The sequence below is a fragment of the Cricetulus griseus genome, chromosome 8 (genome assembly GCF_003668045.3).
Source record: "Cricetulus griseus strain 17A/GY chromosome 8, alternate assembly CriGri-PICRH-1.0, whole genome shotgun sequence".
In the NCBI taxonomy this organism is placed as follows: domain Eukaryota; kingdom Metazoa; phylum Chordata; class Mammalia; order Rodentia; family Cricetidae; genus Cricetulus; species Cricetulus griseus.
The window spans coordinates 82904335-82921961 of record NC_048601.1 but is presented as its reverse complement, the minus strand read 5'-3'; the positions used below and the strand labels follow the sequence as shown (position 1 = coordinate 82921961).

Genomic DNA, 17627 nt, shown 5'->3' with positions numbered 1-17627 from the left:
AGAGCATATGGTCCTTGAGGAAGAAAAACACACATCTAAACATATAAAGGCAATGTGGTCTTTTGTTCTTTAATTGTAACGTATTTGTGCTTATGTGTATGGGTGTATTCTCCCATGTGCCAGTCAGGCAACTCCTAAGCTCTGCCCCTCCTGCTCTAAATTCTTAGTCTGTATTTTCCTTGCAAGATGAGGAGTCATGAGGCAAGGTGCAACATATTCTTTAGATTCTTTTCTGAGAATATTGATGAGTTCCCCACATTTCCAGCCCCAGAAAGGTTCCAGCCATGTTGGGTCAGCAATGGAAGTATCACCCACTTACCTGGAGCATAGCTCACACTGGGTTCCTCAGGAACTTGGACCTTGTACAATCTGTCTCAGGCAGCCTTCCCAGCACAGTACAGCCCCTAAACCTTGTAGGGTTCCAAGGCACACAGAGATGAGATGTTAACCACAGTCTTGTTGAAGCCAGGGCTATCTGGGAAGGCTTTCAGGGTGCCGGAGCTGAGCAGAGCATGAAGTCATGTTTAGAGCCCCGTAGTTGTTCACCTCTGCTGGGTCACTCACGTTCATGAAGCCTTTGGAAATATCCCCAAGAGTACCTGAAAAAACAGGACCAAAGAAATGACACAGCAGCGGGGGCTCTCTTCTCCTCAGCCTTCTGCAGTTTCTCCTCATATCCATTTTTCACATCTACCTCAGTTCTGCAGATGCTGTTAATGCAAGCTAAGAATACACCTGTCTCAGAGCTCTGTAGAAAAGTAGGGGGATTCATTCAGAAACTTGAATTCTGCTCCTGCCAGGGGGCATTGCTCAAGGCAATGGAGAAAGTTTCACAGGAGCTTTAGACAAGGAACCTGTGCTAACCCTACAGGGACATCTTGTTTCTGCTTGGAGTCTTGACTTTCAGGTACTACCCCCTAAAAGAGGCCTCAGCCCTGGACTGGTAGGGAGTCTCACCTGCATTGTTGATGAGCAGCAGGCTCTGCTGACCCTTTGGTCTGGGGAGCTTGCAAACTGTGCACAACAGCTGCTGTACTACGGCCTCGGTGTCCAGGTCAGCTGCTGCCCGCCCCAATCCCAGGCCAGGATGCTGTGTGCAAAGTTCCTCCTCCAGGTGCGGCAGAGCCAAGTGACTGCATGCCCTGAGGAGCAGCATGGAACCTGGCGACCACAACAGGGCCAGTGTGTGGCCAAAGCCTCGGGAGGCCCTGTCAGCACACACACAGTGAGACCCAATCTGCCTTCCTCCATGCCTGGAGCTCAGTGGAGCATACAGCTACTAAACCACCACAGGGCAGGGCCTACCCTCGGCACAATGTTTCAGAGGGGCTGACAAGCATCCACCAGTGTCTGGGTGAGAAAAACAACAATAGTCACAGAGTCAAGACCTGGCAGGATCCCCATCCCCAATGCAGAGCAGGCTGATTCCACTTGAGCCTCTCCTACAAGGTCAGCCTCTTCCTGGGAACATGTGTCCTCAATTTCCACCCTGTTCCAGAACCAGCTTCCTCCACCAGGGTGGTTTGTCTTCATTCAGGGCATAAGAGGAAACAACCAGTGACAACAGTGGATCAAGTCCTTCCTTGCATGTGTAGATTTTGGGGTCCCCTTGCACTGTGGGTGACAGAAGATTTCTCTGGAAGAGCACAGCAGCTCCACCAGGAGAAAATGCAAAGGACACAGGAAAAGTAATCCAATGATCACAACAGTGCCATAAACAAGATGATGACCCTTCTAAATAGTAAAAGCACACCTTGATTCCTTGGGAGCTTCAGACAGCAACCTTAGTCCATACACCCATGTCTTGAAAGTATTAAACCACTTTGTAATGTCAAATGATAACCTAAAACTCACTAGGAGACGTGGTGGTATGCACTTGTAGACCAACACTTGGGAGATAGCAGAGAAGAAAAAAGAGTATGAGAAAGAGATGGTTACAGTCCATTCTCAGCATGAGGTGAGCTAGAGTTGATCACAGTGACAGACAAGCAGGCTGCTCCTAGACCCTCTTCCCTAGCTAGTCACTAGCCCCTCTTTGTTTCGGAAAGTTACAAGTGCTGTGCTCATTAATTTAGCTGGTTCAGATTAGTGAAGCTGGCAATCAGAAGGGGCCGGACTCAAGTCTCAAATTATTTATTGAATGAGGATTTTGTCCTAGGCAAATGATATGGAGAATTAGGGGCATGCAAGTCCTGCAAGCCTACAGGAGAGCAGGAATATTTCTTAATATGTTTTTTAAAAAACAACTTTCTGGTGCCAAATCAGCACCTTGGCAATTTATTTTATTTAATTTTATTTTTCAAGACAGGGGTTCTCTGTGTGGTCCTGGATGTCCTGGAACTCACTGTATAAACTAGTGTGGTGTCAAACTCATAGATCTGCCTGTCCCTGCCTCCTGAGTGCTGGAATTAAAGGCAAGCACCGCCATCACCCAGCCACGTCTAGTGTGTTTAGAGTGGATTCTGGGGTTCAAACTCAACAAGGCAAGCACTTTACTGACCAGGCTATCTCCCCAAGCACCCACCCACTTTTTCTGTATTGTGTTTTGTTTTGTGACAGAGTCTCATATATCCCAGCTGGCCGTGAACACACTATAGTCTGGAAGATCCTTCTACTCCTTTTGTTAATCATACAATGAAAAACTCAAGAGACTAGTGGAAACTAAGAGGTTTTTGATATACCTTCTCTCTCTCTCTCTCTCTCTCTCTCTCTCTCTCTCTCTCTCTCTGTGTGTGTGTGTGTGTGTGTGTGTGTGTGTGTGTGTGTGTGTGTGTGTGTGTGTGTATCTATTTAGAGACAGAGAGACAGAGAGAGAGAGAGAAAAACGGAGAGTTAGGGTTATGTGTCTTGAAAAACTATCTTTAATGAAATCCATGTGATGTGGTGCTTGTAATCCCAGCACTGGGAAGGCAGTGCAGATCCCTGGGACATCCTGGCCAGCCAACCTAGTCCATTTGGGGAGGTGTTCTGGGCCAGTGAAAGAATCTGCTTTTTGAAAACATTTTAAAGATGGATACATAGAACTACACACATTGTCTTGTGGCCTTCACAACCACCCCTGCCTCTCACCCTCATCCCTACACACATGAACAGGCACATCTGTAAATACACAGAGGGAAAAAAAGAGATAAAAATTAAAGAAAAATCCCTTAAATGAAAGTAAGTATATGGAGATGTTTCTATCTTTAAAAAATTTATTTTCTCCAAACAACCATTTTATTTATTATTTTCATTTTGTATTGGTGTTTTGCCTACATTTATGTTTGTGTACCATATGTGTGATATGCACAATGGAAGTCAGAAAAGGGCTTTGGAAACCCTGGAGCTGAAGATACAGACATTTGTGAGCTGCTTTCTGGGTGCTGGTAACTGAACCCTGGTCTTCTGGAAGAGCAACCATGTGCTGTAACAGGCTTTCTCTTGGGCCACCAGACAGCTTCCTAATCATGACCCAGAGACTTGTTAGTTATGAATGTTTGCTCTTAACTTAGGCTTATTTTTGGCTAGCTGTACCTTTTCATCTATGTTTTGACTCTGGGTTTTTGCCTTTCTTTCTTCTGTTTGTCCCACACTTTCTAGCTGGCTGGCCGATGCCTGGCTTATGGTCCTGGACATGTCCCTGTTTTTCTTCCTCTTCTCTTCTTCTTCATTCTCTCCCCCAGCCTAGAGTCCTCATCCTATATATTCCTTGGCCTGCCAGGCCTGAGAGAATAGTTTTCCTTCCTAGCTATTGACTGTTCAGCTTATATTAGAACAATCAGGCAGTTTAGGCAGGCAAGGTGAGAAACAGCAACACGTCTTTACATAATTAAACAAATGTATCAGAAACAAAAGTAACACATCTTTGCATAATTAAATAAATGCAGCATAAAGTACACACCTTTACACAGTTACGGTAATATTCCACAACACGATACTCTTCACTGGTGAGCCCTATGTCTAGCATGGTTTAATCTTTTGAACAGTGTAACAGAGTGACACAGGGTAGTGAGACTGTCTGTAATTCCTGTAGTCCAATCTGAGGCAGGAGGATCTGATTTATCATCATCCTTACCCACATTTTAAGTTCCAGGTCAGCCTGAACTACATTAAGCTGCCTTCCAAACAAGCCCTATACAATCAAACACAGGGCTTTAAGTTAGGCCTTCAGGATGCAGTGTCCTTAATGCTTATTTTTGGAGCTGGAGAGACAGCTCAGCACAGAAGAGCACCGATTGCTCTTCCAGAGGACCTGAGTTTGGTTCCCAGCAACTCCATTGTGGGCATAACACCAGTTCCATGGGATCCCATGACCTCTTCTGACCTCCACAGGACAGACATACACACAGTCAAACATTTGCACACATAAAATATTACAATTTATATTCATTTAAAAAAATTAGACTAATTTTTTAGTGGTGCTTGTCTACATGTGCACCATTTGTGTATGTATGTGTGTGCACAACATGTGAATGTATGTATGTGCACCATATGTGATATGTGTCCCACAGATGTATGTTTATATGTGTACTAATGTACGAGCAGCATGGGTGTATGTATGTATGTGCACCACATGTGTATGTATGTATGTGTACCATATGTGTATCATGTGCTCCACATATGTATCTATGTATGTGTAACACATGTGTATGGGTGTATGTTCACACATGTGTATGTTGGTATGTGCACTACATATGTATGTATTTATGTTCACTACATGAGTACTATGAATGTGGACATGCATGCATGTATGTATAAATGTGCACCAAATGTGTGTGTATGTATGTATGTATGTATGTATGTATGTATGTATGTATGTATGAATGTGGACATGCATGTATGTATGTGCACCACATGTGCCTGGCATCTAAAGAGGCCAGGAGAAAGGTCTGGTTCCCAGAAATGGATCTGCTGACAGGGGTGAGCTGACTTGTGGGAACTGATGATTGAACTTGGTTCCTCAGGAAGAGCAGCAAATGATCTTAACTGAGGAGCCACTCTCCAGCCAATCCCATTAAGCCACTCTCCATGTGGCTCCCACACACAAACAAGCCGAGGGATGCTGGCATAGCAACTGGCAGTACCAAGCTGAAAATAGCTCAAATCCAACAATTGGACGCGATCCTTGTACCTCTTAGCCCTTGATCTTCTGATCCTACCTTCTGAGTAAAAGGGGGAGGATCAGAAATTTCAGGCCTGCCTTGGCTAAACATTTCCAATAAGAGGCCAGCCTGGGTTATAGGAGACATGGCTTTAAGTAATAAACAAGTGGACCTAGAACCCAGTGTGGTGTCCTATGGCTGCAATGTCACCCTTGGGAGAAAGACAGAAGGATCACAAATTCATGGCCACCCAAGTTACATATTGACACTCATGCCACCCTGGACTACCTAGATCCTTGTTCAACAAAACAAATGTGAAGGATTAGTTGAATATGGTGGCACACACCTCTAATAGCAGCACTCCACTTATGGTAGCTTATATTTGGGAAGTGAAAGTGTCATAAATCTCCCTAAAATTGCTTTTGGTCATGAGGTTTTATCACAGCAGCAGATATACATCGTCCATAATCCAGTGAAGGACAACATCTGGAGCCTGTTATGCTTCAAATGATTCCCCCTAAAAGTATTAAAGTTGAGAGGGTGTGTATTAGAGTTGAGATGTCAAATGTCCAAGGAATGATCCTGTGATTGCACTTTGATCCCTATCAATTGGCCTTCCCTGTTTTTGAAGTTGTGGAAAATCTGGGCAATCAACCCTAGAAAGAGGAAGTGGGTCATGGGAGGTACAGAGAATGGTAACTGAGTGCAAATAGCCTCCTTGGTCCCTCTGCCCCTCTGACCAGACCAGCCTTCCTGTCCATGGGGCCATGTGTGTGTGAGTGAGGTGTGCAGAGCCATCATAGAGCCTAGGGTACTAGGTTATGCCTCCATCTGCCACACCTGCTGTCTTAGGGTTCTGGCAGACAAGTATTCTCTTGATAATTTTGAACATATCAAGCAACTGCCTCTGGGTTCCTGGGCTTTGGTGAGAAGTCTCAGGGCTAACGGGTATCATGTGATGAATGATATCATCTTTAGCCCCCATAGATGTTAGTCCCAGGCCATAGAGAGAAATGAAACAGCATTTTGCCACAACATCTCAATATATTCATTCTATAGAAACCAGAAATCTGTCATTAGAGAAAAATAAAATAAAAACTTTGACTGTAGAGATACTGATATTTTTTTTTTTTTACAAACTTGTCCCAGAAGACTAGGGTCAGAATGAAAAGCAAAACAGTATCCACCTACAAACTGAAGACTGTCAGAGTCCATAAGCAAGGGAGGCCCAAATCTTTGGGTCCCATTTTTATTCTTATGATTCACTGTTTTCTTATTAAAGTGAAACTCATCCTGGTTAAAATTTGGGTGTCAATGTGCCACCAAGATTCAGGTGTTTAGACACAGTTCCCACCAGGTGACATCATCTGGAAGTTGGTCTAAAAGAAAGAACTGACTCACTGGGCAACATTGGGGACAAACATTTGAGTGTAGCCTGTCTAATCAGGCCCCTACTGCCACACTGACCATACTAGCTTTTGTGTCCTTGGTGACAGAATGTAAGGAAATCCAGTGTGGTGTGCTGAGCTGTGATTGGTCCATTTCTTGCCGTGACCTCACAATGACAGACACCTATGCACTAACAGCTCTGGCTTAGGCTGACTTCAGTCCTTACAGTGCAGAAGCTGTTAGCTGGTTGGACATAATTTAGATTTGGATATTAGTGTAATTGTACTTCGATATTCTTGAACTGTTGCCTGAACACAGTGAGTTGCCCTCTAAGTTCATAGATTCTGGGTTTAGAGCTTTGTTTCTCTGTATTTAAAATAACCCTTCCTTCCTTCCTTCCTTCCTTCCTTCCTTCCTTCCTTCCTTCCTTCCTTCCTTCCACCTTGGTTTGGGGTACAATGTGGGAAAATTTATTAGACTATTACTCTATTTTAATGTGTCATTTTATTTGGACTCATCTTTCTTTCACCATTTAAAAATATTAGTTTATATCAACTATACCGCATTCTCAGAGTACAAAACTTGACCACATTCCCCTGATCTCACTGCCTCTTGTCCACCTCTTCCAAGTCCCTCAGTGTTTTCCTTTTTATTCAGCCTCTTACTTGCTGAGTACAGGCCAAATCATGTGGACTCCTGTTCAGAGGACTGACAGGCCACACTGGATGGTCTCTTAAAGAAGGGCAGCAATGTCTCTGTGCTTTGGCAGAAAGCCTCCTGTTAGGTGGTTATCTTAGGATCTCCATGGCAGTTCAAGTTCATGACAGGCAAGGTCAGAGGAAATAGTCAGATCCCATTCTTTGGATATTATGTATGGAACAGGGCAGCTAAAATTCTTCAAGAACAGAGTAAATGAAAGTGTAAAGAGAGCCTGTTCTTCCAGGAAGAAAAGAACTGTCTGTGGTGGGACAAGTCCCTCCACCATCTCCTGTCTTCTGTTGGCTTGAAGTTGTCCTTTCATGGGACATTTTCATTTTCTATCTTAAGGGGCATTATAGTCCTAAAGCTAGTTTGTTATCATGCTCAGGGGGTGGAAACAATAATGGTTTTGAAGCAAAAGATCCATTCTGGGGCTCATAGACCTCAGAGAACAAGTCCAGGAACAAAAACTACCTAGTGTTGGAGTCATCTGCCCAGAACGGCATACACACACACACACACACACACACACACACACACACACACACACACAGACAGACTCCAGACTGCTCCAAACACCTTTCCCTTTTGAAAAATGGGGACATTTTATGGACAAAACTGTCTTCCTGATCTTGCCAAGCTGGAGTTTAACAAAACTCCTATTTATCTTTTCTTTCTTTTTTTGCTTTCCCATAGAAGGTTTCTCTTTGTAGTTCTAGCTGTCCTCGAACTCTCTCTGTAAACCAGGCTGGCTGGATTTCAGAGAGATCCACCTGCCTCTGCCTCTCAAGTACTGGTATTAAAGGCATTTACCACCTCCTGCAAATTAATCTTTTCATCCTTTGTGGAGAAGCACTAGGTAGAAGGAACTTCATTGTCCAACAGGGAAGTCCTTCAGCTTCTTTCCTGGTTTCACCAGGTCCTGAGGATGACAGAGTCTCTAGCCTCTGTGTCTTTAAAAAATGTCATATATGACAGAGAACTGGCAAGTAGGGTTCTGTTGCCCATTGCTGGACAGTGCCCATGTCTCCCTTTCACCGTGTGGTGATGTAGCTTGCTAGAATTGTAAGCAGTGCTTTTGTCTGGAATGTGTACACACTGGATACCTTCAGTGGTGTGAAAGTCTTACTGACAGGAAAGAATCTGCCTGACCTGTTGTAAAGGCTGTCCAGTTTCTGTGGTTTATATTTCATGGCTGGTTCTGGGAAGGTCCTGTGAGGTCCATTTAATGTGTTAAACAGATGACTTCTGTGTTTAGGATTTATTAACGCTTGACTGAGGACTCAGAAAGCAAAATCAGCATCAAGCTATACAGATCAGGCAGTGGTCATATACACCTTCAATCCCAGCAGCCAGAAGCTAGGAGGTGCTGGAACACAATCTTAATCATGGGACTCAGGATTAAGAGGTAGAAGGATCTCTGAGATTTCAAGGCCACCCACATCTACACAAGATTGAATCCATCTAAAAGGGAATTATAGCTCACACATTTAATCCCAGACCTAGAGGTGTATAAAAGACAGGAACATGTAGTTAATATGAGGCATTCATTCTTCAGCCCCACCGACAAGTCAGAGGCTTGGTGAGAGCTCATGGAGACAGGATCAGTCCATTCAGCCTGATGAAGAGGTGAGAAGCTGGTGGCCACCTGCTTTTTTTCCCTGATGTTCAGCTTGAAGTTTGAACTCCAAAATCAGTCACTGGACATTTTATTACGTCATGTTAGAATTCTGATGGGAGGCAACAGTAGCTTTGCTTCAAGAACAAGGAAAAGGCTGATGACAGCCCTGCCAACTCAATTGTTGATGTCACACAAGCTTGAGTCCATCAGCTGTATCTCACAGCAAATGTCGTTTTATAACATTGAGAACCTTGAATATGTACAAAACCAAAGCAGTCCTTGCTCTTCTGCTCTTTGCTTTTGCTTTTTTTGTTTTGGTGAGACAGGGTCTTCTGTAGTACAGGCTGGCCTCAAGGCCACTGAGTAGCCAAAGAGGACTTGAACTGCTGGTCCTCATGCATTCACTTTCCTAATTTAATAATTGCCATGTACTCACCTAGTTGTTTTTAAGTTGGCTTATCAGCCGATCCTAAATCTACAGATATTTTTAACTACCATTGGTGACCAAAGGACGCAGAGTTGGCCCCCACCTCTCAGACCTAGGCCTAGCAGGATATCCGGTCCTGTTGTCACCAGGTTGTCTGTAGCTGCCAAATGTAGGTTTAATTAAGATTCTATTGTTCCATTTACCAATAAAGAATTGGGAGTCAGTCATAGGGTGGAAACCTGGAAAGTCTGAGAGAATGAGAAGCAACCAGCTGACCTTCCTACTTGGACCAATCCCTTACAATTAAAGTGTCTCTCCACTTGTCCCAAAGTAAATGACCTGAATCTCTATCTCCGCCCCTACTCATTCTGTTACATCTCTCTGTCCCTAATCCTGAGTTCTCCATCCTCTCTATAGCTAATTCCTGTTATCCATTTCCTGCCTCCACCCTCTGATCCAAGGTTATTTTTATTCACACAGGCTCTAGGTATGCTGGCTTTCCCCTTGTGCTCTTATATAAGGTGTATCAGCTGACACTGCAGGGCTCTCCTCAGGCTTGGCACAGCTATTTGGATCATGTCTGATTGTGGGGTGTTAGTGTGTGTGTGTGTGTGTGTGTGTGTGTGTGTGTGTGTGTGTGTGTGAGAGAGAGAGAGAGAGAGAGAGAGAGAGAGAGAGAGAGAGAGTTTTTTTGTGTGTGTGTTTGTGTGTGTGTGTGTGTAGTTTATGTGTAGTGTATGTATAAATGAATACATATCTGTGTTCTGCAAGGTCCCTGTTGAAACTGTAATCCTAAAACAACTCTATTAACAAATGCGGACTCAGGAGCATTAAAGACTTGTCACACAGTAAAACAGGTGGCCTTTAAGAAATGGCTTCCTAGGCTGAGTTCATGCTTTTACTTGATCATGGGGGAATACATACAAAGTACCAGTTAGAGTAGAGAGCAGTCCTGTTACACTCAGTCACCTGGTTCTTGATCTTATTTTGCTAATGTCCAGATACACAACCAACTAATTTCCGCTGTTTATAAGTGACATAACTAAGTCATTTTGTTTGAGAGAATAAGGGCCCAGGCTGCCAGGATATAGCTCCATCTCCGACACCTCTTGTTTTAGGGTACTGGCTGACAAATATTTTCTTGATCATTTTGAATGTATCAGACCACTGTCTGGGATCCTGGGCTTCCTTGGGAAGTTTCAGGTCTAAGGGGTATCGTATGATGAATGATGTTATCTTTAAGCACCACAGATGTTAGTCCCAAGCCCTGGGATGTCACGGAACACAGGATTTTGTCACTACATCCTAATGTTTTCAGGAGCTGCCTCCTCTCTGAGTGAATGCTCCCGAGCCATCTCTCCACCCAGTAACACTGGGTTTTGGGGTATCTGTTGTCTTGGCAACTGTTCTTGCTTCTGGTTTTACTAGAGCCTCGTCTCTGAGTGTTGGGTACAGGTAGAGGATCATGGTCCTCCCCAATGTTGGCTTTTAGCTTCTGTGACCTTTATTTTCTTCTATGAGTTTCCGGTTGATACCTGACAACACTATTGGTGTCATATTCTGTACTCCAATGCTGTGGAAGGTGCTTTCTTCTCCTTGTGAGCATTAAGGACCTGGTTAGGTTGTCTGCAATGTCTCTGAGTATCTTTCTTTGGGACATAGGAATTATCAGCTATCACCATTCTCCTGGGCCCGATATGAACCTTTTCTTTCAACTTCCCCATTGTGAATTTGGTTCTAGCCAGTCAACAAGGATTTGATCATGGAGCAAGGCAGGGAGGTCTGCTACTCCTGTGAGGAGTCCTTCATGACTGACGATAAGATGATGATGAGTGTAGGCCACGGTCATTTTTCTGAAATGAAACTGGCCTTCCATGTTCCTACTGTAACCTGTGTGGCTGTAAAAGTTCTTCGAATGAAGAAGAAGAACGCCTCTCTTGTTGAAGTCAGCATTATGAAATCTCTTCAGCATCCGGACATTATTAAGTTGTTTGGTATGGTCCAATCAAGAGACACCACCTACTTAATGATGGAGCACACATCACAGGGAGATCTTCGGCACATTCTGGAACTGGGGTCCTTACAGGAGAGCGAGGCACGAAGGCTCTTTACCCAGATTCTCCTTGCAATGCAGTACTGCCATGCAAACCATATTGCCCATCGAGACATTAAGGCCAATAACATACTACTCAACTGCAGGGGTAATGCCAAACTTTCTGGGTTTGACCTTGCTGCTAAAGTGACCCCAGGGCAGAAGCTGAGGGATTTCTGCAGCACTCTGCTCTACTGTGCCCCGGAACTGTTGTTAGAGAAGGCCTATGATGGCTGCGCTGCTGACATATGGAGTTTAGGTGTCCTCCTCTTCCTCATGGTGGTCGGGCACTTTCCCTTCCAGGATAGCTCTTCTGAAGGTGTTAGGCGTCAAATCCTGGCTGCAAACGTAAGAATACCTGAGCACGTTTCCAGAGATATTTTCAATGTCATTGTCAAAATGCTGATGATCAAGCCACACAGGAGGCCCACCGTTGACCAAATCCTGATGTGCCCCATGATAAGGGAGGGCAAGCCACATTCACCACCTGTGTCTACACAGAAACACCCTGGCACCGTGAGCCGTGGCATTGTCAGCACCATGACAGTCATGGGGTATAAGTCTGAGGAAATCATTGATTCTCTGAGAGACCAAAAGTACGACCAGGTGATGGCCACTTACCCGATTCTCCAACACCAGTCTCCTGGGGGAGACTGCGGCCTTGAAGCAACAAACAACAAGGAAGTGTCTGTAACAAAGGAGGTGACCATAACCAAGGAAGCAGCCATAATACAAGACCCAACCATAACCCAGGAAGAGGACATGGCACATGAAGTGACCATGACTCTGGAGAAGACCACGACAAAGGAAATGACCATGGATGATGGAGTGAGCATGACTCAGACTGAGTCTATCACAGAGGAAGAGACCATCATAAAGCATGAAGATATCATTCTGGAAGCAACGATCACTATGGAGGAGACAGTGGCCCAGTTAAGGACCCTGACTCAGGAACGCACCATCACTCAGGAAGAGGCCATCACCCATGGGCAGCCTGAGGATGCTCTGACTCGGGAACGCACCATCACACAGGAGGATACAATCACAAAGCATGAAGATATCATTCTGGAAGCAACGATCACTATGGAAGAGACAGTGGCCCATTTAAGGACCCTGACTCGGGAACGCACCATCACTCAGGAGGAGGCTATCACCCATGGCCAGCCTGAGGATGCTCTGACTCGGGAACGCACCATCACAGAGGAGGAGACCATCACCCATGGCCAGCCTGAGGATGCTCTGACTCAGGAACGCACCATCACACAGGAGGAGGCCATCACCCATGGCCAGCCTGAGGATGCTGGCCCAGCTTCCTCAGGAAACAGGAGGCGCTCAGGCTGGAAGAGGGTCAAGAAAATAATGGTCAACTGCCTCAGACACCTGTGCTGCTGCTGCCTGCCACCTGCCAAGAGAAGACAGGACTCCTGCAAGACCCTGGCTCCAAAGACACGGGATCCTGCAGTCACCCACAGATCCAGGTGGGGCAAATATCCTCTCTATTCGTTCTTTTCCTGCTCTCCTTTGTGACAGAGGATGGCTGTGCCCAATTGTGGCATCCTTGTGAACTTAACAACCTGTCCCTACAGAAAGAACAATCCCAGAGGATGCCTTCATGTGTGACATCGGGCTACATTTGGAGAGCACAGATGCTGATCAGAGTAGGGAGAGCAGGAGATGGGGGCATGGGCAAAGGAAGCAGAGATTCCTTGGAGGACCAGTGGGCTGCTTAGATGATTCAGGGCCATCACAGTAAGTTCTCTGTGTCCAAAGTCACTAAGGTTCTCCTTCCTGTGTCTTTCTACTTCGTAGTTCTGAAGAGGTCCAGCCCCAGCTCCGTGGCTTGTGAGCCACGGGTTGGGGACTGGTCTGGCTGAGATGTGGACAGCCCCTACAGAAGCCAGGCCAGACGTCCAGGAGGCAGTGTCCACAGGCTCCTCCTGCAAAGGAAGAACAGCTGTCCACCCCAGCTCAGCTCTCATCAGGTAAAATCCCTGGCAGAAGGGGCAGGCTTTCCATGGTGTCTTGTTCAGAGGGCAGGGCAGAGTTCCTAAGGTGGCTGAGGCTGTCTTATGGAACAAAAATAGCCCCTTGCCCTCTCCCCTACCTGGGAAAATAAACATCACATACTGCCCTCTGGGTAATGACTGTCCTTTGCTCCCTGTTTCTTTACAGGGAATATGGTCTTTTCCATGGGGTGAGCCTTTTCGCCCAGAGACAGTATTCCTAGTCTGCTTGTCCCATCTGCCACAAGAAAGGTGTGATCCCAGCTTGAGAAAGTCCCCTGCAGGCAGCCCTGCAGAATTCTCCAGAGGGCCGCCTCCTCCCAACCACTTGCAAAAACCTCCAAAAGTCATCACAGCAAGTTCCAATACCTGAGTCCTCAGACCCCACTCATAGTAAAGCTTGGGAAAATCTCATCTATAAATGACTCCAAGGGCGGCCGAGTCTTCTCTCTGCCCTATTTCTGCCCTCTGGTTAATCACCAACTGCCTCTCCATGCATGCTTCTTCAAGGCCACGATTCACAGTGGCAACTGGATTCTGCACTCAACACCACTTGCCACAACGTTAGGCAATGATGGATGTCCTGATCATGGTCAACCTGAAACCTTTATGAGGTAGCAGCAACCTCCTCTAGCCCCTGCCTAATGGCAGCCACAGTCTGCTCTCTGCTGGGGACGGTGGCTTCCATAAGATGCTTCCATTTCTCTGTGTCTTTGCAAGTTGCTTGTCCTCCTACCGGTAAGTGGCCTTTTGCACATCCTCTGGGAGAGATTCTGGGAGCCATTATTGTCCATTCTACAGTCATATCAGTATGATCTCATCTTGTGTCCTTTTCTCCCTAGATGGTCCCAAGATGTCATGGCACCAGACACAGAAAGTCTGTGTGAGTGATGTCGATGGTCTGTCTGTCCAGCTTGTCCCTAAATTGAACCCAAGAAGAGAAGGATCCTAGAATCATCATTTTGCTGGGACATCATCTGTGTTCCACACCTTGTGGAACACATTTCTCTCTTCTGTGTGACTTGTCCTCTGAGCAACACTAAGCTCATAGGAAGATATATTTTTTTTTTACCTAATCCGAGAAGAAAGGTGTGACTTATTCCACTTTGAGGTGGAAATAGCACCCTATAACCCAATGCTTTCCAAACCACCATCTACTATTCTGGCAAAGGAGATTCCCCAGGATCCTATGCTGGTCTTAGTCACTGTACCAGGCTGAGCTGCTCAAGAGAGCTCAGCAGAACGTCTCAGGAGTTTCTGTCTAGCGGTTTGGAGATCTGGCTTGCCGTTCTGTTCAAAGTAATGCAACTACACTGTTCGCCTGCTCTCCAACCACTGGAATATGCAGTGAGTCTCCTCCCTCTACCTCCACCCTCCCTTTCTTCTCTGTTTCTGGTCTTTCCCTGACTCCATCTCTGTCTCTTTGTGTGTCTCTGCTTGTACAAGAACAAGTGCCAGGCAGGTGAGCGGCTCTGTCTTAAACTGCATCCCCCCCCCACAACATATATCACTAAACCCTGAAGAAGTCCATAAACAGCAAAACCAAATGCAGACATAAAGCAAAATACAATTGACTGGAATAGATACATGCAACTGAAACCAAGCAAACAAACATGAAACCTTGATCACCCACCTTAATAATAACAGACTCACAGAAGTATGCTAAGGGACACATTCTGTCTACCATCCAAGATAGAAATTGGCTTTCCTTCCCTGACAGTTGTGCTAAGATGTCACATGCACACTAACACTTTATTTTCTGACATTTGGTTCTGTCCACTTTGGTTAACTGGAATAGCATTGCCACAAACTCTTTTCCTTGTTGGTTAGGGTTCACACAGAGTCTTGCCCTGCAATTCAGGCTAGACTGAAAGTCTGTGTGTAGATCAAGCTGACTGTATTCGTGCGGTGCTGCTGCCTCAGTCCTCCTCAGGTGCACTTGACACTGTGAGCATTTGTGGTTTAGTCAAGGTTTCATCTGTCCCAGGCAGACTGCTCTGTAAGCAACGATGACCTTGAGTAGGATCCTCTTCTTGTCTAACTCCCCAATGCCGAATTTCTGGATCTGAACCACTCTGCCCTGTTAAGTAGGAACTGTCCAGGACAGTGTAGGAAGTTCCAGGCTGAGTGTCACTCCATCTCCCAAAAAACATGCACATTCTGAATATTTGAAATCTGAGATATGGACACAGGAGTCATGAAATCAGGCTGTGGCAGCATCCTTGTGTCATCTTAGGCCTGTGTAAAAGAGAGGCAGGAATAGGTTCCCTGTTGGCCTAGATCAGTGAGACACCTGATTTGAATTTTAAGGTGGAAGCCCTTGGTAGTGGAGCACCCCTTAAACCCAGGATTCGAGGTGGAGTCAGGCTGATCTCTGTGAGTCTTGTCTACAGCCTGGGCTACAGAGTGAGTTCCTGCACAGCCAGGTGTACACAGAGATTCCTTGTGTGAAGAAATAAACAAAATAATTAAGTTGTAAAAGCACTGGATGAATATTTTGGGTCTATTAAGTTTGCTCAAAGTTTGAGCACAGACAGACAGACAAGAACACACACACATACACATAAACCCCATGTGGTCATGGATGTGTCCTGCACACACACACACACACACACACACACACACACACACACACACACACACACACAGAGCTTATGTACAGTTCTCCAGTCCTGCCTTACCTTTTGTTCCTAAATACTGTCTAGATCCTATCTATACTCATGGTATTTCCTTCTCTTTTCCAAAGCTTGTGACTCTTAAACTAAACAGTGACATAAATATCAGTCCTCTCAAATGAGAAATCCTTTCTTTTTTCCTCTCCTCTTACATAGACACAGGTTTTCTGTATGTAGTACAGACTGCCAAGGACTGGCAACGCCCTACCCTCAGCCAGCTGAGTGTTTGAGCTACAGGTGTGCACCTAATCTTAGTGGGTTTTGTGGTTTTGTTTTTAAATGATGTGTGTAACTGTGGATATCCTTAAAATTTTAATCTTTCTGCTTCCATGTGCCAAATGTAGGGATTCCAGGAATTCTCTACCAAGCCTGGTTTATTTTATCCTGGGGACCAAACTCAGGGCTTCCTTCATGATGGGCAATAGGTGTCCCAGCTGAGTCACACCTGTATCTCAGCCTAGTCTGGGATTCGATATGTAGCTGAGGAATACCTGGAGTTCTGGATCATCCCTATGGAATTACAGATCAGCACCACCGACCCTGCATTTTCTCCTGTTTTCTTTAGCTTTTGTTTCATGACCAGACATTCTACTCAGAGTCTTTTGAAGTACCACAAACATGAGTTGTAGCAGGATGCCACACTTCTTCTAAGCTGGTGAGCTGTGACCTGGATGGGAGGGAGGTAAAGGAGGCTGTAACCATCCCATGCCACCTTGAGGACACTCGGGTCAGTGTTCAGCACCCCAGGACTGTCACCTGTATAGCCAGGTATCTTTGAAGGCCTGTTCCGAGTAGCAGCCCTCAGACTGGTCTCATCTAACTGTCTATGCAGCTCCGTGGGACAGATGGAAGGACACCAGTACATGTCCACATGTGCAGCTGATGACCCTAGGAAGATGGAGCCTCACCCCCACAGTTTGAAGGTTTAGTCTCCTCACCTGTGGGGTCTCACTCTCTCACATTTGCCCTTTCTAGACACTTGGTGGATTTTTCTTAAACTAGATGCCAGAGCCAGGGTGAGGGTGTGTGCCGATAATCCCGGGACTGTGGAGGCTTAGATTGGAGAGTAGCCATAGACTCAAGGCCATCCTGGGTGATATAGGAACAGTAATCTAGCTTGGTTGCAGTGTGAGATCTCTCTCTTTAAAAACTGAAGGTGAACAGCAGGACTAGTGTCGGTGTGTCCATCGTGCACATAGGTTCTTGTTCCTGGGTTCTTGCCCAGCACAAAATCAAACCAGGTGGAGCTTGCCTGGTATTGGGGTTGGAGACAAGAGGATCAGGCAGTCAAGGTATGTTCCAACACAAAGATTGAAGCCAGTGTGGGAGGAATGACACTATTTTAAATAAACAATCCCTACTCTCAAACCTTAATGCCCATATCTAAGAAAACAATGACATGGCATCCCATCACAACCGCATATTCCTTGTGAATCTGAATACCGTTCAAATGGAGCAATGAAAACGGAGCATCCAGATGCACAGTGAATATTTTGTGTGACTCACATCAGGAATTGGCCTGAGCATTGATTCATCCCTTGTGCACTGCACTGAGGAGCTGTTCGGTAAGTATTGATCATGTGGGAGGTGTGTGAAGGGAGGTTTGGAGGCTATGGGGAACCCAGCCTGTGTCAATAAGT

The 17627-nt window shown here is 45.6% G+C and overlaps 3 protein-coding genes across 4 annotated transcripts in view; 2 read left to right on the top strand and 1 right to left on the bottom strand.

Annotated features, from left to right (window-relative positions):
- The window catches only part of LOC113837096 (sperm motility kinase-like), a 73725-nt gene that overhangs the window by 17577 nt on the left and 38521 nt on the right, over positions 1 to 17627 (top strand). The gene's annotated exons all lie outside the window — the stretch shown is intronic.
- LOC113837159 (sepiapterin reductase-like) lies at positions 138 to 1311 on the bottom strand. The gene is made up of 2 exons (XM_027430202.2): positions 958 to 1311; positions 138 to 599 (listed from the first exon to the last, which is right to left on the bottom strand). The coding sequence occupies exons 1-2, from the start codon at positions 1154 to 1156 to the stop codon at positions 472 to 474; spliced, it is 327 nt and encodes a 108-aa protein (XP_027286003.1). The 5' UTR covers positions 1157 to 1311; the 3' UTR covers positions 138 to 471.
- LOC113837158 (sperm motility kinase 2B-like) overlaps positions 9957 to 17627 on the top strand; it is a 47876-nt gene continuing 40205 nt past the window's right edge. Inside the window, exons 1-6 of one of the 2 annotated variants that reach the window (XM_035448989.1) lie at positions 9957 to 12787; positions 13119 to 13291; positions 13482 to 14050; positions 14155 to 14659; positions 16553 to 16642; positions 16820 to 17552. In XM_035448989.1, coding sequence (XP_035304880.1) covers positions 10980 to 12787; positions 13119 to 13155 — 1845 coding nt within the window. In that variant the 5' untranslated portion in view covers positions 9957 to 10979 and the 3' untranslated portion in view covers positions 13156 to 13291; positions 13482 to 14050; positions 14155 to 14659; positions 16553 to 16642; positions 16820 to 17552. Of the gene's footprint in view, positions 12788 to 13118; positions 13292 to 13481; positions 14051 to 14154; positions 14660 to 16552; positions 16643 to 16819; positions 17553 to 17627 lie in introns of those variants that run through there. The other variant, XM_035448990.1, reaches the window with a different exon arrangement.